The sequence below is a fragment of the Bacillus rossius genome, chromosome 6 (genome assembly GCF_032445375.1).
Source record: "Bacillus rossius redtenbacheri isolate Brsri chromosome 6, Brsri_v3, whole genome shotgun sequence".
NCBI classification, from domain to species: domain Eukaryota; kingdom Metazoa; phylum Arthropoda; class Insecta; order Phasmatodea; family Bacillidae; genus Bacillus; species Bacillus rossius.
The window spans coordinates 44,238,267-44,263,950 of NC_086334.1; the positions used below are offsets into that span (position 1 = coordinate 44,238,267).

Consider the following 25,684-nt stretch of genomic DNA (forward strand, 5'->3'; position numbering starts at 1 on the left):
CAAGACCCGCGGGGCTCCCCCCCATCCCCCCTCCACCCCTCCAGCCCACACCTCGGCGTGGGTGCGACGGCGTCCTCTACCGCCACGAGGCTGCCGCAGACCAGAGTGCGCGCGGCTCCGCCTGGCGACGAGCACAGCCGCGGTTAATTTCACTCCCCTCAGGGAAGGGGGGGGGGACATTTCTGTACTTCATCAAAAGATTCTTTTGGAAACCAGTTACCAAGAAATGGTTCATACCTAATTCTACAAGAAATACATTTTTTTAACTTTGTACAACACACGCCTGTGGTCAGGGGTGCAACAACTAAATTTTCGAAAAGGGGGGGGGGGGGAAGCAAAATACCTTTTTATAAAGAATCATCGATCCCCCCCCCCCCTATTGAAGCGTCGGGTGGGGGGGTCCTCCCCCGGAAAAATTTGTATTTCAAGGTGGAAAATGGTGCTATTTAAGCACTTTATTGTATAAAAATTGATTACACAGCACTTTCTTTGCCCCCGTTTGCCCCCACTTCATGGTTTCAGAGGGGGGGGGGGGGGCAAAATACCCTTGCCCCCCCTGTTGTTGCGCCCCTGCCTGTGGTCATTTCTGCGTATATGAAACACGAAAATTGGCGCATAATTTTATAATTTATATGTTTCATTTTAACATTTTCTTTTTCTAAATCATGGATAATATCATTTATTAATAATACAATAATTGGACTTCTTTTTGTTTTGTTAAGATTATAAATGTGCCCAGTTAATACCGGAAAACTATTCAATGAAGGTTTACAAATTACGGTACTGGGACAACGCAGAGCATGAATACCCTGGTAAGAATCCAAACGCTTTATTAGGGTCTAACCCATGCCTCACCCGGGAATCTAACCCGACTGCGCTACGGGAGTCATCATCCAACTGGTCTGGCAGGTTCAGCGAGTGTTTTAAATTTTTGTGAATTGTGCATTAAAATAAATGCTCTCCACCCATTTGCAAATTAACATTAAAATAATTTTAACAAAATCGCTTTTCTGATGACGTACCGCCTGTTAAACAAACACACGTGTCATTTGTCATCAGCTAATTTTTTTTGACAACTCTATTGGCATATCCTGATACGATGTTTGTGTTGTGCAAGGAAAAATCGATATCTTGCCATCATTACTGTGCATATATGCTACATCCCGTGGATACAATTCACTAGTTACTTGTTTACACAGCCCACATGTTTTTTTGTACGAAAAGCTTATGTGACTAGTTTTCAAAACAGTTGTGTTTACATTATTATTTTTTAAAGCCGTGCCAGCCCGCCCTTAAAAACAAAAGTTTACTGAGATATCTTATTCCTGTTTTTTTCCCTCTCTCAGGAAAACTGTAAAAGGATACACCTTATATTTGGTTGACGGTCAGTACCAGACACGTCTTGTAAAAATATGTCGACCCTACTCTTGTCCAGAGCTCTTCTACTGCTCTCCGCTATTAATTTTCCGAGCAGGAATAGTCTGCCGGCCATTAAAAACTGTCAGATCACTGCCCAGATCGTAATAAATAAATAAATAAATAAATAAATAAACAAGTAAATAAACATTGAGGGAGCTGTAAATTGCGTTCTAGTATTTGTCCACCTGCTATGTACAATACACCACATTTTCCCCTTTTTTCTTATACGTTTGCTTGAAAAATCCGTGAGGGGAAGGTTTTTCTGACGCTTTTTTAATCTCGAACCTCTGGGGTAACCTCAGAATGTGACATGCACGACAGCAAACATAAATTTTTTAAACAGGGCCACAATTACCGTTACGACTGGAAAAAAGGTTGTATCTAACCTTTCCCGTCTCCCCAATTCTCCTCTTTCCCCTCCTGACAATTTTTGGAGGGGGAGGGGTGTATGTTTTGAGTGAAGTGTTATTGTACCCCACGGATACGACGCGAGTTATTTCCATTGCCCCCTCTCCTAGCACTCTCTGCCCGCCGTAAATTACACAGTTCCCAACACCTCTGTGTGTTTGGTGGTCGGGGGGAAGGAATGTGCATAGGCGCAGATGGATTGCTCCCCTAGCACGTTTTTTGTTTGGTTTTTGTGGTTGTTTTTTTTTTGGGGGGGGGGGGGGTTGGGTTGTTGGCTAGTCGTTTCCCATCCTTGTTCGAGTCTAGGGGGAAGACCAGCTGAAGTAGTCAGCGGTGATTCGTCTGAGGAAGGTTTATAAGAGAGAGAGAGAGAGAGAGAGAAAATATGTTCTTCTATGGCTCATCCTTAGTTTGCAGTTTTTGTTTAAGTGGGAATTTACTTTCTTTCCAAAGCACGTTATCTGCTATTAGCGCTGTCCTGGTTTCTGTGTGTTCTGTTGCCAGATATACGCAATGAACACAAAAGTCTTACACACAACTTTATAATGTAATAAAACTTTTTTAGTGTACTAAAAATATTTTGTTTATGAAAATTTGTAATGAGAATTATTAAATTATATTTTCTTGTATTTCACTAAGAGCATCATTTTATAATATTCAATTCTTAGTTCTAATGAAAAGGAATTGGACAACGTAATGCAAAGTTTCAACAATTTTTCGCATTTTATTTTTTATACCATTTAAAATAAATTTTTTTTTTGGCTTTCTTTGTCTTTAGCACATTATTAATGGTATCCCCTTTAATTCATAGTGATCAAACAGAATCGTTTTTCCTGTGAAATAATAATTGGTATTTAGAATTGAGTTTTGTGTGTGTGTGTATATATTATTTTACTTATACTGTCAAAATACACTATTTTGTGGCCTTAGAAAGCTAAAAAAAATAAGTCAAATTAAAAAAACATTAAATGTTATTATAATGATTAATGGTAAGCAAATGTTAATGGTAAAATGAGTCGGGTGGTATCGATCTGGCAACAGCGGTGCCATTTGCTGTAGGAATAGAGAAGTCTGGCTGACTTCGCGGCCAACACTGCTCTCGCCAGTGCCGTCCCAGTGTTGCCAAAAAAGACGCCAGAAGAATCCCGCGTCCCAGCGTAAATAATTACGCTGTTGTGGATGACAAACTCCTTCACCGAGGCGCGTGGGTAGCAAGCTAGTTCTCGGTCGTGAGATAAATATTATAATGTTAGTGAAGTCAAATACATGTTCATAAATTGATAGAAAAAAAAGGGGGGGTGGGTGGCCCGGGCTTCCGTGGTAAATGAAAATTCCCTCGCTATGGTGGCAATCGTAACTGCTGTGAATTGGGGATGATAAACGTAACAATAACGCCAAAACTATGTTTTAATGAAACCATTTTGAATCTCTTTTAAATCATAATAATAAAACTGATGATTAAATTATGGCTAATAATAACAGTGCTAAATGAATTACAGAAAATAGTAAGGATAGGTACTCGAGATGTATAGGATGAGATATAAATGATCTGTTAAATTTGACCGGCACTGATTTATTTAAATATTTCTGACTATACTACCATTTTGTCCTTTTCTGAACGGATTCGAAATTTTCTGATTCTCCGCACTCCCTGTTGTCTATAAAAAATTATTTTCTCAGATCAAAACCAACTTATTTGTATAAGAACCTGACATTTGTTGACGGTGATTGCAAAAGACATACTGACTGGAAATTATTGTAGTCGCTTAAAGTGAACAGGTAAGTCGGTTGAGATCGTGGGAATGCCAGGAATGTACGCCGTTTGCCCAGCTGCTGGTCCTACGAGGATGATGGTTTCAATTATGTCGTTCCTAAATGCTTTAACTTGCAGCCTTGTCCCATTGCACAGGTTTGAAGGGTGTAGGTTACGCATCAAAATAATTGGAATCCCAACCTGATGGGTTGAGGTAATTGAGAAATCCTAGTTAGTTATAATAACACAAGTTACTTAGTGATTGGATGTTCAATTAATTCCATTCTCAATGATGACACACGATGACACTGGCCACAGTAGTGATTGCCAATGTTTGAAGTTTCAATAAAATTATCTTTTGCATTATTTCCTACATTTTATAATTACGTTCTATCTGTAACTTTCTACTCAGCGTGATCTTGCATAGCTCTGGTTTTAGTTAAATAATGCTATATCTTACGGAACCATATTTGTTTTAATATCTAAAATGTAACTTAGCATATATCCACTTCCTTACTTCCAAGGAAATATTAGTACAAAAAAAAAGTCAGTCATGGGAACTGTCGACAGAAGTGAACACCTAAAATTTTGTTTTTAAATGTGTAATATAAAATCATTTCTACGTCAAATGTACGCAAGAAAATTATTTTGGTATTATATCACTGGCGTGTCGGTGACGCGAACCCATAAGTTTTGCCCCTACCAATAATAAATATAAAACTAGAAGAAATGAAGTTTTTTCATTGAAAGAATAAAAAATTATTAACTTAAATCTACAAATAATCAACATTATCTCTAATAAATCAATAACCTGACATTTGAAGAAATTCACATCGTAAATAAATAAACAAAAGAAAAAAAAACATAACCTCAACTTAACTACCTACTAAAAAATATCCAATACTCGCAATATGTACCACACAATAGTGTTAAAATTTCCTTGGAAAATTAAGATAAAATTAAAAACTTGTATCTTTAAAAATAGAATAAATGAAGTTTTATCCTTCAAATATAAAATATTAACACGTCACGTGACCATGTCGATGACGACTTACATGAATTTACCCCCTATCTAAACCTTCCTATAGAAGTTTTCACTTCAAAAAATTTTATGGAAATGAGTTTAATACACACGTAATAATTTATATCCGCACTTCCATATATCTTTGGTGTAACTTTAATTCTTCCTGATATCCATTATTTCAAGATATACATATATCTCTGGTATCTAAGTTTCCTGTCAAAGTATTTTCTTATTAATTTTTAATGAAACTTAGCCTATGTCCTTCTGGAATAATGTAGCTTTATAACAGTAAAAAAATTCTTGAAATCGGTCCAGGTAATTTTGAGTTTACTTTGGACAAAAAAAACTCACAAATTCACACACTCTCTTTCTAATATTGATACGTATAATAGAGCAAGTATTTACGATAGAACATTGGGTATCTGGGTTGTGTTTAATTGGATAAAGTTCTAAAACCACAGTGAATTTTGTTGCCGTAGCAAAATTATTTAATTGAAATAATTTGGCGCAGTAACTGCCACAAAATATATGGATGGTAAAAATGTAACCCCAACAATTATTTCAATAAATTAATTTTGTTTCAGTGAAAAAATTCACTGTGGTTGTAGAATTTCGTTCAGTTAAAAATTATTTAGAGGCTCATTTTTCCTAATTTAATTACTTTCCCTATTATTTACATTACAAATATTGTTAAGCCCCATCTTCGAAGGCATACACCAAACTTGGGAAGCAATTATTTAGACCGTAACTCACATAGATGTTCTGAACTGATTTTTTTTTTTTTTCGTCATGAACCTGCAGTCGAAGTTTGTCGGTCGAATTCATACTATTAAAACATTCTTACAGCCTTTTTTCTCCTTTAAATGTTTGTTGTGTGTTTTAATCACTTTTTGACAATCACCGTATGTTCAATTTTTGTCAATCACTGTTGAGAGGAAAATTAAGGTTAAAAAAAACTTTACCCATACCTTATTTGTTTTAAATGCCTCTGCAATTTGCGCTCATGTTGGTTTTGCATTGGTCATTGGGCTTATGATGTCCGTAGTGCAGGGTGTCGTAACGACAGGGCCGGCGCGTCCATATATGCGAACTAGGCAACCGCCTAGGGCGCCAAGTAGCTGGGGACGGCGCAGCACGACACATAACAGCTGAGATAATATGTTCAACGATTATTGAAACTAGATGAAAATGGATTTTTGTAACAGTTTGGAATGTTTATATTGATATAAGTAATTATTTAAAGTCCACGGTGACCTGTTTATGATTTGTAATAAGTAAGAAAGTAAAAAAAAAAAAACACACAAGCCAGCTTACATTTGATTGTTGACAAAATCTTAGGCTTACGTGATGTACTTTGAGGCAAGGGAAAAACTTTTTGGTGTGTCTGTTGGGGGGGGGGGGGGGTGCATTTAGGTTTTTCGCCTAGGGCGCCAATTTACCTTGCACCGGCCCTGCGTAACGAACTGTGGAGTCAACTGCTGGATGAGAGTAGCGAGTTGCTGTTAGTTTGGCGGGCCACCGCCTCATCCACACGGCCAGGGGCCTTAGGTCGAGCGTGGCGGCTGCGAGAGAGAGCTTTGTTCGCCGCGGCGCGTTGTTTGCTCGGCTCTGTAGACGAGACGCCGCCTTATCACGACCTCAGAGCCTCGTTAGTCACTCGCGGGCCCCGCCCCCTCCCCTCTGTCTCACCACTCTCCTTCCCCCCCCCCCCCACACTTTACACGCGGCGCAGTTGCTACACGCTAAATCTCCAAACCTGGGAAAAATAAATAAATATTAACAATAGGTTGTACCTACTTATATTTTGACATTAAGTATTTTTGAATCTTATTTTCAACTTTATTGGTTTTACTTTTCAAATTTGAGTAATATAAATTTAAAAATAAAATGTTAGCTAGTCTTTCAGTATTCGCCAAAAATGCGTAAAATCTAACCCCGGCAACGAGCCAAATCGCGTGTTCTCAAGTTGCAAATACATTTATAATACTAAACCCGGACACGAGTTGAATTTTATTTTTTAAATAAAGCCGTGCGTGATAAACATATGCCAATTGTGGGTTCAACTAAATTTCTGGACGCGATTCACGCGTAGTTTCCGCATCCACGGCTAGAATTCGCTGACGGAGACGCTACGTGGACTATCGCATCATTCCATTTACAGACATAAATTTTAAACTATATAACAAATAGGTTCCTATGAATGTTAAAAATTAAAAAAAATATATATATATATATATACTAAACCCCGACTTGGTCCTGATTTTCGACGAACATTTTATTAAAATACTGCCCAGCTTGTTAACATGCATTAAATAGTTAATACTATAACGTTCCCCTTTGTTTCTATGAACTTTGGTTCCCGCCATCCGCCACGGATGGCAGCACCGTGGTATCACACATCCGTTCCATTCACAAAGTTGCTCCTACCAATCGTCGTATGCCGGGAGCAAAGATGTTACACGTAAAAAAAAACCGTGTTGCATATACTGAATCCTACAAAAAAAAACAACACTTAGTACTTGCTGCTATAAATCTTATTCAGTGGTCGGAATTTTTGTGAAATATGTGTGAATTTGATATGTAGTGTTTGTAAGTAGGTACGTACCTAAAAGACAAAACTTCCGGCGTTATACTAACGAAATAAAATTTTATGAGACCTTAAAAATTAAAATACAGAGATACTAATCCACGTACCAACTAATAAAAATATAAATCAGCAGATGTTTCATATTAGGGTGAATTTAAAAGAACATTAACAATTTTTTTTAAAAATTAAATATTGTTTTACGTAACTGAGTGATGCCAATAATAACATACAACAAAAGAAAGGATTGATCCGGTGCAAAATGTTCGTCAGTGTGGTAGCCGAAACCAAAATGGTTAAATATAAAGAATAGCTTTAATTGGTTTCCTGTCGTTATTTACTGAGGTTATTACATATACAGAGACCTACTACCCACCCACCGCCCTAAGAAGATATATCAAATAAGGAACTTTCGCCAACTTAGGCCCAACCACAACACAAGTTATTCACAAGCACAACACTGTATAATACTCAACAGTTGAACTCAGTGTAATTCAATCTGACTAGCTACAATCGGGCATTGCGATAATATTTTCCACAATCCCGGTATTAGTACTAAGTAGAGTGGCTCTAGGTTTAACTCTTGGTTTTACTAAGCTTATCACTAAAGCCGTGACATGTTTTTCGGCCAATCAGACACGTGAAACGACCTACTACGTCGTGATTTAAAAAGCACTTGTTTCATAAATAAGAAAATGTGTTTAGTTGGCTGGATTATGCCGAATATTATTTTTATATTTTATTATTTTCGCATGTTGTAGTTAGCAATAAACATCAAGGTTCAATTTCTAGAGGGGAGAGGGGAGGACTATATTTCTGCATTTATGTTTGCAATTCCCGTACTATTTTTTTTTTCATTAATAATTACTAGAGACCTGCAAAATTCGCGGATTCATTCGGTGATAGGCTAGAATTCAAACACATATACCTCTTAGATAATTTTGCTATTGGCTTACTGTTCATCTGGACGAATATCAGCCAGTTATAAACCCTCAACCAAAGAAGGATCGAATCACAGACAAACCAGCTGAGACGACTTACAAGTCGGCAGCCAATGAACTTGCGTTATTTGCCCGAGTGTACAGGGGTATGTGCAGTCTATCCTGAAGGCCATCGAAACCGCGAATTTTGCAGGTCTAATAATTACACACCAACTACAGCAACATTAATTTTTTTCGAAGGATAAAACAACCGAAACAACCCCAAAGGAATGTTGGTGGTAGTTGTGTGTTGTGAAAGTGCTTACAGCTACAGCTACCGGTGCTGACTGTGGCCTCTGTGCTTGTTGCAGGCAAGGTGGACCCCACGCCGCATACCTCCTCCTTCAACATGGGCTACCTGGTGGCGCCCTACCCCTACCCCAACGGCACGGCCGGGCCCATCCCCGTCTCTATGGTGAGTACACGTCTGCACCATGCCTCCACCATGCCTCGACCATGCCTCCCTCCAGCACCATGCCGCTGTCTCGCCCGCCCGTCCGCGCCGACTGTCTACTCCTCAGCCAAGTCCAGTCACGCAGTGTCGCCGAGCATTACCGACTCACCCTAATTATTACTGACTGTAACGCCCAGTTACGGAATCAACACGTTTTATTTATTTACTATGGAAAATATATATAAAAAAAATTACACGTCTGAAGTTTCCTGTATACCAGGGTTTCGCACGTTGAATCTCGCTCATGTAATAAAGTAAACGATATGTAAAGTACCGAACATAAATATAATTATGTAATTTCCGAAAAAAAATTATTATTTTTTAAATAAATGTTTGTTAGCAAACACGTGGAATTTTTTTTTTTAAATTCTTTGATTTTTTATCAGCACGTTATTAACTTATGTAGGTGTTGATGCCAGTGGCCTCGTACTAGCTATTTAATTAGTTAGTGATAATTTATATTAAGTTATTTTTATAAATAATTTTTATTAAGTTTTTAAAAATAGGTAGGTAGAGATATATTTATTAGTACATATTTTATTAAGTCAGACCCGGGTAATTTAGTAAGTGATTTAGTTTTGATTAATTTATCATAATAATGTATTTATTGTTTATTAAGATATTTTTCAGGAGTAGCCTTTAAAGTGGTTGCTAGTTTTTGTAATTGAGCCATTGACACCTAATTGTGGCGTGCGGCAGTGCGCGAAGCTGGACACAGTTGAATAATTAGGCATTAGATCGCACGTACGGGTACCCGACTTATTATTGCAGTTATTCAAAAGTTATAAACGGAAAGTTAATAAAATTATAACTAACGTTGTTAATTATGCGAGTCTATTCTCCAACTCAGTGTAAGTAATCAAAAACACCAGTCTCCTTTACGCTGAGCCATTTTCCTTTCGCAAATGTAACAACGCAAAAGTGTAGTCATTTCTTAACATTGGTTCAAACACTCGTAAACGTTGCTGGCCAAAAGGTTGCGCACGTAAAATTACAGACGAGACTTAAAAGTTTCACGATCCACTAACCTTGCCAAAAAGTGTAAAGATGCTCATAGATTCTTAACAACCATTAAGTACAGGTTGCAGTTTACTTCAAACGTTGGTGGCACGACTAAACACAACCTTGCTTCGCATTGCCGCCGCGATATATTTCAAAGCTGCTGACGTGACGTTCCATTAAAAAAGGCACAAGTTCAAAACCATCGGATAAAATGCCAAATCCACACCTCAGCGGTTATGTTGAACACCGTCCATACCAAAGTCACTCACCTTGGAAGTAATAAACGGAGCGAATTCAAGTTAACAGTTCTGTAGAACACATGCTGACGGAACAAAGACAAGTCATACATCCAGTATGGCCTGAACATCGTCAAGTGCTGCAAAAGCACTCAGACTGGTATTTTGCTTCAAAATTGCCAAGTCCGTCACGGTTTCGCGTTGTGTCAGTCAGACAGCATATCCTCTGTCGAAAATTCGCGCAGCGCACAGAGTGAATGTTAGTTATGTTTAGAGTCTTAGTACTAAGCGTAAACTTTATCGCGTTTGTTCACGCATGTTTCATAGTATGACTATCACGCATAATAAAATATTAACAAACGGTATGATTTAAATTAATAATTACGAAATATCCGCCAGCGCCTACTTTTGCTAAATTTGCAGTTTTCGATACATATTTTGCGTCAATGCAGTGCCAGAAGTCGAAAACGACGTAAACAATCCGCGCGCTGTCTTCTGAGAAAGTGAACAACTTATCTCACAGGCCAAGTATTGATTGTTCAAGCTATTAACGATAACGAGTGAATGAAAAAAAAAAGCCATATCAAGTTCTAAGGATTAATTAAGAGTGGATATTTATACTGCTTGTAATTTCTAGTTATTTTTGTCTTCTAGAAATCAGATAAGTATAATAGTTTTGATGTCCAGTTTTGTTTGAAATGAATCCGTATAACCAGTCATATTTATATAAATCAAATAATAATCATTGTTTAAACCCGAGCGGGAATTCAACACACTTCGTTGTTACTCATTACTAGCGTTAATCTTGGTATAGGTATATCGCTTGGCACATCACTTTATGAATGTTAATGTACCCAGGCCGCTGAAAAAATTTGCTTTGCTTTTCTTCACGCAGTCACTTCGCATCTTGATGTGGCTGTAGGAAAGACTTCAGGATGCTCGTTAGCGCGGTTTGTCAAACCTGTGATGTTATTTTCCATTAATGTCTCCTTACTGCGCGCACAGTCGAGTAAGGTTAGTGTCGTAAAAAAATGGATTCAAGTCTCCATCCATGTTTCTCTCGCGCCTCGCATGGAAATGTCCCTCCGCTATGACTCACGCTGCAACTTCAGCAGACCTCGATGTCTTGGCCTGCATGCTCGTTTCTTTTTTTTTTTTCCTAACCTAAGTTAAAACTAAGTGTGTAAGGGAGGGGTCTAGGTAGGGAAGACTCTAAGTGCGTCTCAGGGCAAGCCCTATACGCTCTAAACATGCGGGTTTTTAACCATGCAGAAAAGGTCACGTGCATCATGTGCTAGGAGGGGATTGGCCAGCCATGGCAGACGTTTTCGACTAACTCCACTCACTCTTAATTCTAGACTAAAACTAGATAAGTTGGGCCCAGGTAAAACCTCCATAGACAGAGGGAAAACCCTGGGCACATACATGCGGGATGCAAAGGTCATGCATTATTACAAGCAGGTGGATTACAGGAATAGAAGGATGGTCCTGGAAGAAGAGTGGGGCGTGGTAGAAGTTCTACTATGCAAGGGGTGGGGCACTTGGACTTTTAGTCCGCATTGGTTTGGTCAGGTCTGGTCTTTTTGGGGGCGGCTTATGCCGTTTCCCGTCGTGCTGCCAGTTAGCACTCATTGTGGCTGTGTAATATGATCGTGTAAGTGGGGCGGTCGCGAACTGTGGCGTCGGACTAGACTCCAGAGTGGTGACATAGCTTCAGGTCGACCTGTCGCCAGTAAAAGGCTGTCGGTCAGTTAGAGAAATTGCCACCATCTGTCATTGAAAAGTCCTAGCTGCAGTACTACGCTGTGTGAGCTGCGGTCGCGAGCAGGGCATCGAGCCAGACTCCAGAATGGTGACATAGCTTCAGGTCGACCTGTTGCCAGCAAAAGGCAGTCGGTCAGTTAGAGAAATTGCCACGCATGCTCCTGGTACGGAACTCGCGGGAGGGGGCAGAGGGGTTGTAGAGATGCAGGCTCTGACGGCCGGCGCATCCCGAAGGCGCCCGTGACGCGCGGCGCGGGGCAGGGGGGAAGGATGTTGTTGGTACGCAGGCGCGCGGCGGTCGACGGAAGCTTGTCCCCGTGCGCTCTCTGCATGCTGAGCAGGTCCGCCTTGGGGTACCGCGCGCCACAGGTGTTTATGACCGCGACGTGGGGGCCTCGGCCTCGCCGGAGCAGTACTCTCTCCCGTCATACCACTGACCCTCCGGGGGCGGTTTACAATTCCCCCACCCCACCCTTGGAAGTGGTTTCCCCTTCGGCTGGGTGTGTTCGACCAGCGTTGCCACATTGGGTGATTCACTGCAATTTAGGATAGGGGTTTATGTACTTCACGAGGTGGCAACACGCAACAAACGCGCGAAAAAAATACGGTAGTAAGTACATCACCAACCCTACTACTCAAAACTGTGAAACTATAGAGAAAATATTAATCGGGCGGTTTAATTAATAGTATTATTTTTTCATGTATTAACATCTTAGCTCTCGGTAAACGGCATTTGGTGGGAGTAACTTCGTGAATGGAACCGAAGTCGAATGAACTTGAAATGTGCAACGAATTTGCTGAAGACGTCAAGATGGCGGACCAACACACATATATATACACACACATATATACACATACACACACACACGGAAATATACCAAACGTATTGGTGTACCAGATGAACTTTATGATAGTGGAACTATCCTGGAATATATTTGGTGAACTAAAATGGTCATAGTAAGAGGTAATCACACCTTTTAAAATACGTAAGATCACTGGCTTTACACATGTGATAATTCCTAGTCTCCTTTCAGAAGTTTAATAGCATCGGTAGCGCGGCGGCATAGCTTGCATTCAAGAAGCTCAAGGGATGGTATAAACCGCGTCACTGGAAAACTTTATAAAATAACATAATAATATAAATATTTTATGATAATAATGTTGAATCTGCTTAGTAAGTTAAGGCTTGGTTATAAAATAAGGAGTATTTACAGACTGATTTCAGTCGGTTAAGCGAAAACAATTTTCATGTTAATATTTTAGTAATGCCATATAAATATAACTTCTAACATGTGCGCGAACTTTACAGTAGTAACTGTTTAATGAATCTTAACAAGTTGGTAATTTTTTTTATTAGAATTCCTTTTCGAAAATCAGATCTACAGCCGGGATTAAGGATTTTTTTTCAAGTCCTTTTTCGCTTTAATCGGAGCCGTGCTGATGTATTAAAATTTCCGTCTGTTTCTTGCTTCCGTCTGCGCGTGATGGTGGAAAGCAATGTTATGATTCAGGCAGCGAATTCTAACGGCGGGTGCAGAAACTACGTGGGAGATTCCCGTCCAGAAATGTTGGTTAATGAATAGAGAATATTTTATTTATCAGTATATTTAAAACGCACGGCATTATTGTAAAAAAATATATGTTGAATTTCGGGTCCGTGTTTCGTATTATAAGTTTAGTTGCAACGTGAGAACACATGAATTATCTCATTACCCAGTTTACATGTTCACACATCACTGGCGAGCACTGTAAAGTTTTTTTTTTCCTTGACGAAAATGCTTGAAGTTATTAGTTATTTTTGTTATAAAGGTAATTTCCACATACTAAATAGTCGTCAGCCAAACAAATAGGGGTTATTGCGGGCTAGCATATCCATTCCATGGTAGTGTAGTGTAGTAGCTAGTAAAATATTTACAGGATTTTCATAACAATTGAAAAAAAAGTTTTTTTAATCTAAAAAATACACATGTTTGCTATGCTTCAGAACCTCTATGTTACATTATTTTTATATTTAGGTTAAATTTGCAATAATAAGTTATATTCTGAGCAATTTTTTTTTCGTACATGGTCTTACAAAATAACTTAATTTAAAAATTTCCCCCCAAAAATTTTGTTTTGGGACGAAATTATATCTAATAGAAATAATCACGATTATTTCGGGTATTCATTTCACTCCAGGATGGACTCAACTTTCATCTAGGTAGGTATAATTTTTTATAATGCTAATTGGTCGATAACAAGGTCATATACTTTGACGAGGAGACGTAAGTGCATAACCATTGCTCATTGTTTATAACCGGCTATGGGTCGTCCAGAGACCTGTAGTCCAATCATTCAAATTTACTTTGCTGCCCAATGAATCTATGAAATATTCATGGCTGCCAATAATAATAAAAATTCTCGAAAAGCATTAACACAGTCTGTCTAATTTCTTTAAGTGTGACAAACGCGAAATACAGGTGTATCTGTATATATAAGAGTAGGGTCTTGCATTTTTTTTTTTTTCGCGGAAAGATTTCCAGATCAGCTGTGCGTTAAAACTTTTTAGCGTTATCGATCTTAGCCATCCTTGTGCGGAGGCAAACGCGTTCTGAATGGCCCGGCCAAATAGGGGCAGTGGCTTATCTTTAGGGCCATGCATATTTCGCGAAAAGATTCCGAGACTAGCTGAAAGTTAAAAATGTGTAGCATCGTCTGTGTTTCGCGATTGGGTGATTTTTTTTCAGGTAAATGACGATTGTTAAAAAAAAAAACCAATCACAGTAATTCATTGCGGAAGCAAATGCGTCCTTAGTGGCTCAGCTAAATACGGCAACTACTTCTCTCGCAGACGGCCGCGCCAATCACAAGGAAGAAACAGCTGGTGCGGTATACCTTGTTGCAGTCTAATAGGCATTCCGATTTATTCGCGAAAAATTATTCCTGCCCCTAACTATCTTGCTTACGGCCGCGAATTAACTATCGTTAGCACAGGTGTATACCCCTTTAGCAGTCTAATGAGCGATCCGATTATTTCTATAGAAATACTTGCCCCTGGCTGTAACCCTCGGTCGCTAGCTCGTGACGCGACGTTCCGAAAGTCCTAGGGTTTGTGGGAAGGGGGGGGGGGGAGGGGGTGGTGCGTTGGTCAGGATCGCCTCGCGGAAGAGACCACGAACGTCGCGACAGACGGTTTGGTGTGGGGCGTTTTTTTTTTTTTGAGGTTGGTAAGTAAGGGTGATTGAGGGGGGGGGGGGGAGTTGGCGGCACGTAGCCCCGTCGCCTCGTCGCAGCACCCCCGCCGCTAAGAGACCATTACAGCCGCCGGGCACGAGCGGCGCCCGACCCGCCCGACGCAGCGCCGTCTGGACCGCGTCGTGGGCGGACCCCCGCTGCCGCCTCTCGGCGCAGCTCCCGACACACTTCAGTAGCTGCAGCGGGGACGCACCACAACGCCGAAATACCACAACGCCGAACGTACAACAACGCCGAAATACATTAACCCCGAAAAATGTCATTGCAGGACTGCCACAAAGGTTAGGTTCTAGGTAAGGTTAGCACACAAATATATTCAGTTGTTTTTCATTTTTCCCCTCCCTCCCCTCCCTCCCTCCCTGCAGCATCATTTTTCGGCGTTGGGGTACACAGCAGTTTTCTAGCTGTCGGGCGTTGCGGTCTATTTGGCATTCGGCGTTATGGTATTTGGCGTTATTGTACGTTCGGCGTTGTGGTAACGACCCAGCTGCAGCCAGGAGAATTCTCGGATTCATTTTTTTTTTTCGTGACAGGCTAAAATTCGAATAATTATACCTTCGAGCTTCTTCATCTATTGGTTCACTGTTTAAATCCGGAGGACTCTTTTGGCCAGTTTTTAGTCCCCCAAATCAAAGAAGTATCGAATCACCAGAGGCCTCAACAGCTCAACAAGCCAATGGACAGGCGACGTTTGCCCAAGTGTGCAGAGGATTGTGGAGTCCACCCTTAAATTTATTTGAACCCGTGAATTTTTCCCCAGTTATAATCAATAGCTAGGCCCGTGCACTATTTTTTTCTCGCGAAAAAGAGTTACAGACCATCTGTGTGTTGAAACTTTGTAGCGTAGTCTGTGTTAGTGATATAGGGGCAGGTATTTTTCGCGAATAAAGTTGAACGCCTATTAGACTGCAACAAGGTATACGCGCACCAGCTTGTCATTGTCGGCCGTCTGCGAGAGAAGTAGTTGCCTTATTTGGCTGGCCACTCAGGACACATTTGCTTCCGCAATGAATTACTGTGATTGGTGTTTTAACAATCGTCATGTACCTGAAAGAAACTCGCCCGATCACTAAACACAGACGATGCTACATTGTTTTAACCATCAGCTAGTCTCGGAATCTTTTCGCGAAATATGCATGGCCCTAGTGAAAAGGTTTGAGTTTCTCTCAGGCACATGTCTACTGTCGGCACACGAATCGCAGCTACTTTGTGCGGAAGTCAACGTATACTGATTGGCCTGGTCAAAAGTGGCGATGGCTTCTCTTGCAGACAGACGCCAGTCACAACGAAGAAACTGTTGGCACGGGCATACTTTATTGCAGTTAATGAAAGCTCAAAAAAAAAAATATTTTTTTTTCCGCGAAAAATGAATGCCCTTATCTATAGCTCATTTTTTTTAGGGGCACGTACAGAGACTTGCAAAATTCGCGAGAATAGTTCGTAAATAAATTGGATGTCGCGTCATGCAGTTGCCTGCTGCCACATGTCATATTCTCTCCTACGAATTGCACATGATTCTGTCAGAGATCTCCCTTGGTATTTAATTGACTTCCTCTCAGATAGCCCTTTATCCGATGACGAGCGACTATGATATTTGTAGCCCATTGAAAACGTTATTTCACAATTTCGTAGGCAAAAAAAGAGTTTATGATACTATTTACTATATAGTGTATCCCCTCCCCCCTCAAAAAAAAACTCTAGAACCTGAGTGTAGACGCAGTTACATCCTAGTTCAGCAAGTGTAATTTTTTGACTTCGTTTAGCGCACTTAAGGCATGCACACCTTCTCTTACACACAACTAATTGTTTGTCCAGGGTCGTTGTTTGTCGGAATTTACTGTTTTTGTTGCAACTTTCTCGTTGTTAGCCCAATATGTACGTCTGTGTTGTGATCTTGTTCCGACTAATTCCTTTCACGGAATTTCTTGTGCTATAGTTTCATTTAAAATCGGCTGATTGTGGCTTATTTTCTGTGTGTTTGTGTGTCCATCTTTCTTTGTCCGTTCTTCGGGTTTTCACTGAGACACACAGTGCATACAAGCAATGGCTTATATATCCAAAATAATGATTCCAGTTAACAATTACCATTATTGGTATATCAATAATGACTAGGTACCTTATAACATTCTAGTTTAATACCAACTTTAACTGTGGCATATTATAATGAATCGTTATTGAAATTACTATTTATAATATTGCTTTCACACACACACGCACACACATATTCATATTCATTCAGTAATCGGCGAATGAATCACCCTGCACTTTTATTATTTTACAAACGGAGTTAGTACACGTATAATTCGGAGATTGCATCTAACTTATGGATACCGTTCTATCTCGTCCTAGCGTTGATAAAGAGGGGGTTAGAGGGGTCATGATCCCCCAAACCCTCCGTGTAGGAGAAGGTGGGGGCGCAGAATCCCGAAAACCTGACATAGTTGTATTTTTATTTTATTTAAAATTTTAAGTACATACCTAAGGATTATCTGCTATACTGCACTAGTGTTTTTTTTAAGCAAGTAATGAGTAATGACTAGAGACCGGAAAAATTCGCGGTTTTATTTCGCGATAAGCTGGAATCCAAAAATGCATTTAACTTTTTGCTGCTTCAGTGATTGGACCGCAGGTTGTCTGAAGGAATCAGAGTCAATAAATAATCCTCAAACGAAAGAAGTAATGAATCAAAAGTATTCTAGTTAATAGTTGTCACGAGTCATTAGCCAATGAGCAGATGTAATTTGTCAGAGTGCATAGAGGATCTTGGAGTCTGTCCTGTAGGTCATTGAATTCGCGAATTTTTTCCGGTCCCTAGTAATGACATTCGTAGCCCATTAAAAACGTTATTTCACAATTTCGTAGTCAATTAAATGGAAAGTTCATGATACTATTTACTATGTAGTGTGACCACCCCCCCCCCCAAAAAAAAAAACAACCTAGATCCGCCCCCGGTTACGTCGCGTGACGTCGAGCGAGCAAGACGTCGAGACCTTGCCCGGGAAGGAGTCGTCGCTCCTCGCCAAACCAAGACATCTCGAGCCGCAACGAGCTCTTAGTTCTCTCGTCCTTTTTGTTTATTTTTCCGTCTGGTTGTGTGGCGGCCCTGCGCGCCGACCAAACAGCTCGGCGGCCGCGGCGGGGCAGGTGTTTGACGGCTACCCGGGGTACGCGACGATGTCCCGAGCTCTCGCGTGACTAGTTAGCCGCCGGCAGCGCTCCTTGCGTGTCAACCAGCGGTTCCCCCCTCCCCCCATCCTCCACCCCGCCTGTCCTGCTCCTCCCATTCCTACACACACACTCGACCCACCTCCTGATTGCTTAAATACGGCCCCGGCCCGTCCGGGGAAACTCGCCTAAACAAATACAAAAAAAAAAAAAAGAAGAGAGAAATGGTGGAGCGGATGGACGGGTGATGTGGAAGCGGTGGTGAAGAGAGTGGAAATTACAGTGGAGAGGGCTGCGTTCTTATTATTATTGTTGTTGTCGGCTGGTTAGCGCATGGGTAAGGCTCGCTCCCACAGCGCCCTCGGGCGACTAACTGGCTCGCTCTTTTTTTTTATTTATTTGTTGTAAGTTGGCTTAGTGGGCGCGGGAAGCATGGTCTCCCCCCTCTCTCTCCGCCAGCGGGCCCCCCCGACACCCCGACACCTCGGCCTGGCCACCCCTCCCCGGCCACCCCTCCCCGGCTAGGTGGTGTTCGGAATTCCTCCGGCTAGGGGTGCACAAACCCGCGCGCTGCAGACCCGTGCGCTGCGCTCCCAGCCGCCCTGACTTGCCGGCAGTGGCGTGGTCGGGAGACGTGCATTTAACATCGCACTTCACTTGCATACACACACATGCTTCCTCTCTCTTTCTCTCTGTTCAAGACATGGTGCCACTTTGTTTGACAGGTACCTACTGCCAGCAACGTTCAGACTTTTGGCAACTGAATGTTCTTGCAGAACTAACAAAATAATTACCGATGCTTGATTAGCACAATATTGCAGCACGTGTCAAAAAAAATCTCACATTATCTTGAGCAGAGTGCACAAATATACACGTTTAGAACCGGCATATTATGATATTTACCAATATTATTTATTAAACTAACTATTTACCTATAAATCATAAGTCTCCGTAAATCATGCATTGTGTTAAATAAATACGAGGTGCGAACAAAAATGCGACGAATAATTCAGTACGAACAAAGGAATAAGCTTACATAAAATTTAAACTAATCTACTTCCAAAATACTCTCATTGGCTAGAGATTCTCACTTATCCCAATGCTGATTCCATGATTGGAAGCATTTCTGGATGTGAACAGACAGGAACCGTTTGTTCGGCCAAAAACCCGCGAATCAGATGCGAGGTGTGGCACTGCGCATTGTCATGGAGAAAGCTATATCAGGCTATCGGGCTGATATCTTCAAATAGATGTAGCGTCAGCAGTTGCTGCTATAAAAATGCATTCACATTTTTTTTACGATCACACCTCGGGATGTTCGTTAAAAGCATTGTGCAAGGCGAAAAAAATTTTCAAAATGAATTTTTAAACATCCTTGTGTGTATGGTTCCGTGTGTTAGAACCTTATTAAATTATATTTGATGGTAGTTCAGTTATTGTTATACACAGTTTATGTACGACTATATTAAGATTGCTTTCGAAGATTAACTGAACGTTTTTGGACTCGGCATCTGACAGATATTGTAATGGAAGAAAACACTTTGTACTCGCTCAGACACGTTCCGACTTTGCGATAAATATGGACTCGGTAAATGATAAATATATTTTGTTTCGTTACTCGGCATGATTAAAATTGCTTTGCGCTGATTGCCGGTGAAATTGTAGCTAAAGAAGGTCCTTCAGTGTATGCAAAGAATGGTTTACAGGCTACGGAAGGGGGGGATGGTGTCGGGGGGGGGGGGGGTGTTTCTTTACGAATATTGATAGGCTCACGTGTAGATTCCTCAGGACCCAGGGCATACTTTGTATTCCCCTTCTCTACGATTGCCATCAAGATGCGTGGCCCGGCACCTCGAAAACTGGAATGTAACTCAGCTTCCTGGAAACTCGAGCATAGCTCCGGCGCAGTGTGATCGAGGCACGAGGATGGTGATCTCGCGGGCGACGTAGTAATCACCAGACCCGTCACAGACAGGCGGGCTTGTCGGTTAGGCGCCTGGCAGTTCGAATCTTGCGATTTGCGTTCTATAAGCTTGCGGCACTGTCTGGATCAGGGGAGAAAAAAAATACTCAACGAGTTGAATGAAATTTGAAATCGTAACTGCAAAATAAAAGTTAGGACCCACACGTTAATTTTGGAGATCGTATGATTGTTATTGTTTCGGAGGAACTGATAGTGAAAAGGTTTTATTCATAAAACAACGATTACGTTGCCTTATTATTGAAATAGCTTTTATGCTAACAGTAAAATGAAAATGGCTAACTGATATCTAAACTCATTTATTTATTAGTTAGCAGTTTTGCGGGCTTTAATCTGAACAGGCAGTGATTTTGTAATTTGTATTTGGCAATTGGTTTCAGAGTTTACAAAACGCAAAACACCACCAACAACAAAAATACGTTGGCGTAACTGATTTTATTGACAAAAGACGGTTATGTGGTCTTTTGTATGCAAAAGTGCCGATTAAAACACGACCTCAGATGGTCTGTTCGCGTAGCACTCTTCACTTGCACTGGGAAGTTACGTATGCATCACTGTCCCAGCTGACAGTGAGGGAAGCAACATTACATGGTGACAAACTTTATTTTGAGATAGAGGAGAGAAAGGAATTGGAAAAATGTGGTAGGGATAGAGGCATTATGCTTGTTGTACCTAACGAAAATATGTGCCCTTTACACGCATGTTCTATAGCGTTAAATTAAAACTTAATTACATGTCATTTTTTAAGTATTTATTTATAAAACATTTCAAAGGAAATAACTATATTTCTGTCTTGAAACTATAATTATTGTTCGAAGTACGTATACGTGACAAATAAAATATAACATTCATTTCCAAGTAGACAATTTTTGTATAAATTACCTTAACATAATTTAATTTAATTTAAGTAAAAATAAAATATATTGACTTACCTAGTCTGAAACAATCAAACCAGCTGACTGAGCGATGCATTCAATAGCAACCATATAAACAAATAAAATTATTAACACAATATCTTCTTAAAGCACAATCTGTATAGTTCAGGAATCATTTATAAAAAAAAAATTAAAAACGTTTTTATAGTGCCACCGCGCTACCGAGGCCATAAAAACAGTTAATATATATTTTTAAAAAGTGATGGCAGTTTTCATACGTAATTTAAAACTTGTGATTATTCATTTCTATGACTATGCTTATGAAATATAATTTAGGGTAGTTTCAGTATCGTAAAGTTTCATTTGGCACACTATTAGTTTGGTAAGCCGCCTAATGGCTACGAAGGTGACTATATACGGGTTTGTGTTGCTACACTCGGGTCCGCCATCTTGACGACCGTGGGTATAGCAGAAAAATAGAACACTTTCTAGTACGGGTTTGGCTAAGACTTCGTGTATGATAACTTCTATACCCAGAGCGAGACCCCCTGAAAGGGTGTTGAATTGTTACCTATACGATAGTAGTAACGCTAACATAAGATAGGTATGAAAACTGCTAAGGAAATGGGTATCGTGGGAGGCTGGATTAATAGTCAGGCGACACCCGCCAATCTCATCGGAAGGAGGGGGGAGGGGGTCGTGGTTTCTCGGAATCCGCAGAACTTGGTAGTCCGCGACAGGCCTAGAGTCTCAAGCTGCCCAAAAACACCGTTTTGTGATACCTCGAGATATATATTTTCTTCTACTACGTGGATGTTTAGTTATTAATACGTACAAAGTAGCGCAGAATTTGTACAAAACGTTGGTACACGCGCATTTAGAATAATGACCTTATAACTCTTTGGCGAATGGTTTTATTCCAGTAATCGAGGAAATTATTTAAAACAAAATGTGGAAGTGAAAGAAACCTACTTCGTGGGAGAAGGTAACTCTTACTTGTGTGGGCACTGCTATTGAAAGGAATACTGATTTCCTGTTTCGTAACGACCCATCCGATATTCTTGATTCCTATTAAGTTAGCGATCTCGAGTAATAGGCGATTATTCCGGGAAAGGCAGCGAAATGGGTTGTGAACAACACCTTTTGATGATCCCATCAACAACCTACGACGTTACATAATAATACAACTTAAATATACGAACAGAATTATACAGTGAACATCGCAAATTTGTCGGATATCTTCGATAATTTACGGGTACTCAGTTTTCTTTTCTGAACAAGAATTTACATGTACCATGTTAAGATATCATTTGGAGTTGCACAAATCCTTCAAGGACTTGTTAACTCTGCAGCCAACGTACTCTTTTTTTTTTTTTCTGTCCCTGTGTTTGTTCAGACCTTCTTGCAACGGAACACGCGACTCGGAAGTCGGCAGACCAAAGTGGTTTCTACGAATGTCTCGAAGTCCCATAACTTTTATAATGAACCCGCCGGTATTCCAAGACACAAGAATAACGTTGTTTAGGTGCTTGATATGTTAATATATATCTTGTGGTTTTACAAACTTATTTCTCGGCAACTGGTCTTTTGTAGAAGCACATACAGACTGTGTTTTTGTCTGTGTATCCGGTGCATAGGCGTACCCAGGATTTTTTTTTCGGGGGGGGGGGGGGAATGGGGTTCTTCCAGATATTTCTCGAGGGGGGGGGGAAGGGGGCTTCTGATTTTTTAAGAAAAACTCCATAAACACCAAAAAATAATTGCTTATAAGAAACTTTTTTAAGCCTCCAAACTTTTTACAGAAGAATTCTTCTATTATAATATATATATTTTTTATTTATTTATTTATTTTTGCAAATTCCGTAACCACATTCTCCGGGTCGATGTGGATTTTGTAGTGGACATTCAGTAAGGCCAATCCATTCAGTCTGTCCTGAGATATGGTGTTCCGCAGATAGGATTTTAATCTTCTTAAGCAAGAAAATGTCCTCTCCAGAGTTGCCGTTGAGACGGGAATGGTCGCCAAGACTTTTCGGGAGGGGGGGGGGGGGGGTTCAACCCCCCCCCCCCCGCCCACCTGGGTACTGGGTACGCCTATGATCCGGTGTGTGTCGGTGTGATCGTCGCGAAGACGTCTCGCGTGGAGGCAGGGCGACGCAGGGCGACGCAGGGCGACGCAGGGCGACGCAGGGCGACGCAGGGCGACGCAGGGCGACGCAGGGCGACGCAGGGCGAGCCGAGAGAGCGCGCGCTCCGGACACTCGGGGCCCGGCGGCCGCTAATGGGCCTCGCCGCTCGGTCGCCGGCGCGGCACTAATTGAAGATGACGTGCCTAATGAGCCCATTACTCGTGCGGGAAGAGCGAGCGCTTCGTTGCTCCGCTGCGAGGTCTGGCGCGGGGTCCCCCCGGGTCTCCGCCGGGGCGAGTCCTGTGTTCTTCCGTCGCACGCGGCGATGCTTCGCGCAGCCACGAGGATAAGAGAAATGGTCACCCAATCACGAGGGACTGGGAAAAAAAAGACCTCCCGAGTTCGATGAGACCTTCGGGATAGACTCCCCACACGATCGTCTGCACACTTGGGCAAACGTCACCTGGGTTGGGGGGTGGGGGGAGGAGGTTTTTTCGATACTTATTTGGTTGAGGGTCTCCAGTTGTCCAAGATTCCTCCATGTTTAACAGTGAACAATTGCAGAAGAAACATAAATGTATAATTACTTGAATTTTTTATCATATCGCGAAAGGAATCTGCGAATTTTTTTTTTTTCGGTGTCTACCAGTCACGTGTAGCTCGCCAAAGGAATTTTTTTTTACCGGAGGCAGGCATTTTTCGCGAAAAAAATGTGACAGCGCATACCCGCACCAGCGGTTTCTTCCTTGTGGTTGGTGGCCGTCTGCGAGAGAAGTCGTTCCCTCATTTGAGCGAGCCGTTCAGGACGCGTTTGCTACCGCGCTGAAATACTTGTGATTGGTGTTGTAACAATCGACGTGTACCTGAAAGAATCTCACCCAATCGCGACACGTACGGTTATATATTGTTTTAACTTTCATCTAGTATGGCAATATTTTCGCGAAATATGCACGCACCAGATATTACCTGTTATCGATTAATGAGCAAATTGAAGATTCGTACAAATATATGAGCAAGTTGAGTAAAAGTTTGATTGGCTTCTGGGTTGAAGCCGCGTCCAAGGCGAATATATCACCGACGTTTCTGTCGAAGTTTGCAGTCGCCATCATCAAGTTTGAGTTACCTACTGTCGGTGATATATTCGCCTTGTACGCGACTTCAACCCGGAAGCCAAGCAAATTAAGCTGCGAAAACCTGCGATCTTTATCAAGTTGAGTAACTTTGGAGTCAAGATTCGTGAAATAACGGTGGCTCTTCTCGTGGAAGATGCTGGAATTGAACCTTATTTATATGGCTGTGTACTTTACACTATATATAGATATATATATATATATATCTATATATATATATATATATATATCTGAACCGTCATTTGACTCCAATAATACGTGTCCGCGGACTGCGGCCCAATTATGAATACTGTGCGAGAGTGTGAAGGTTTGCATACTAACTTGCGAGACTAAATTAATTGCGAAATTTCCGCATCCCTACCTATCATTAGAGACGGAAAAAAAAATTGCCACATCTCGGACAGACTCTGAGCAGTCCGCCCTATACTCGCGGGTCGAACGAGGCCTGCGCGTTGGTATCTCACTTGAGGGATAGTCTTTAGGACCTGACCACTCCTCTACTTCAGTTCCTCGCCAGCGCTCAGCGCCGGAGGGTCCGGCAGAGGGAAGGAGAGGGGGCCGCTGATCGTCCACTTGACTCGGGCGACTCGTCGCGAACCTCTTTCGGCGGACCGCCAGCCGGCGCTTCTTGTCTGGCTCGTGTCGCGACTCGTCGCGTCGCTTGCAAGCACGGCGAGTCCCGTCGACGGGTATTCAAGCGGACCCTATCCTTAATAATTTTTCTTTTATAAATATCTTTTATTTTTTAACATGACACACGTAACATACAAGTCCGCATTTAAAAGCTTTTTATGAACTCGAAGGGAAAAAAATATTTATGTCAGTCCTAGCATGTACGGAAAACATGAAATCGTGTGGTCATGACAGTTTTGGTTACCCGTTTGTACGTAGCCTTCGTCTTCAAAAACTTTATTAGCTAAATAAAAAATTAGGTTTTCCCAAAACCACAGAATCCTGAAATTTCGTGAGTTTTCGAAGACTTAATTTTTATTGATTTATGAATTGAGATAATAAGAAAAAAGCTTTAAGCCAAAGTATACATACAAACGGCTAATCCAAAACTGTATGTTATGTTCCAGTTCATGCTAAGACTGATATAAAAAAAATTGCCTTTAAGTTCATTAAACCAATTAAATAAGGAACCTTTTTTTACAAACAATTAAATGTGTTGCTATTATGATTTTTCTTTAAAATTATACGTAAAACACGAAATATAAACGCAAAATAATTTAAAAATACTACCCTCGTAACTAACTTGCTTGTGATTCGATACATCTTTTGGTCGAAGGGGGTTTCATTGGTTGAAAGTCTTCCACGTAAATTGTGGGATCATAAAAGATAAAAATCGTTCGAATTTTAGCCTTTAAAAAAAGATGAAACTGCGGATTTCATGTCTCCGCCGTAACCCATTTGGCATTCGGTGTCGAAATCTCATCACCGCCCCTGCCTGTTACAATTCGCGCGCGAGCGTTGCGGAAAAAGGAACCAACCATCTCGGGGATCGGTTTCATAACACCGGCGGGCACACCAGTTGTTGGCCCGTCGC

At 41.2% G+C, this 25,684-nt stretch overlaps 1 protein-coding gene across 5 annotated transcripts in view; it reads left to right on the forward strand.

Moving 5' to 3' along the window:
- LOC134533112 (protein pangolin, isoforms A/H/I/S) overlaps positions 1-25,684 on the forward strand; it is a 555,211-nt gene that overhangs the window by 109,047 nt on the left and 420,480 nt on the right. For all 5 annotated transcript variants that reach the window (XM_063370371.1, XM_063370372.1, XM_063370373.1 and 2 more), the window contains exon 3: positions 8,480-8,583. In XM_063370371.1, the coding sequence (XP_063226441.1) occupies positions 8,480-8,583 (104 nt within the window). The remainder of the gene's footprint in view (positions 1-8,479; positions 8,584-25,684) is intronic.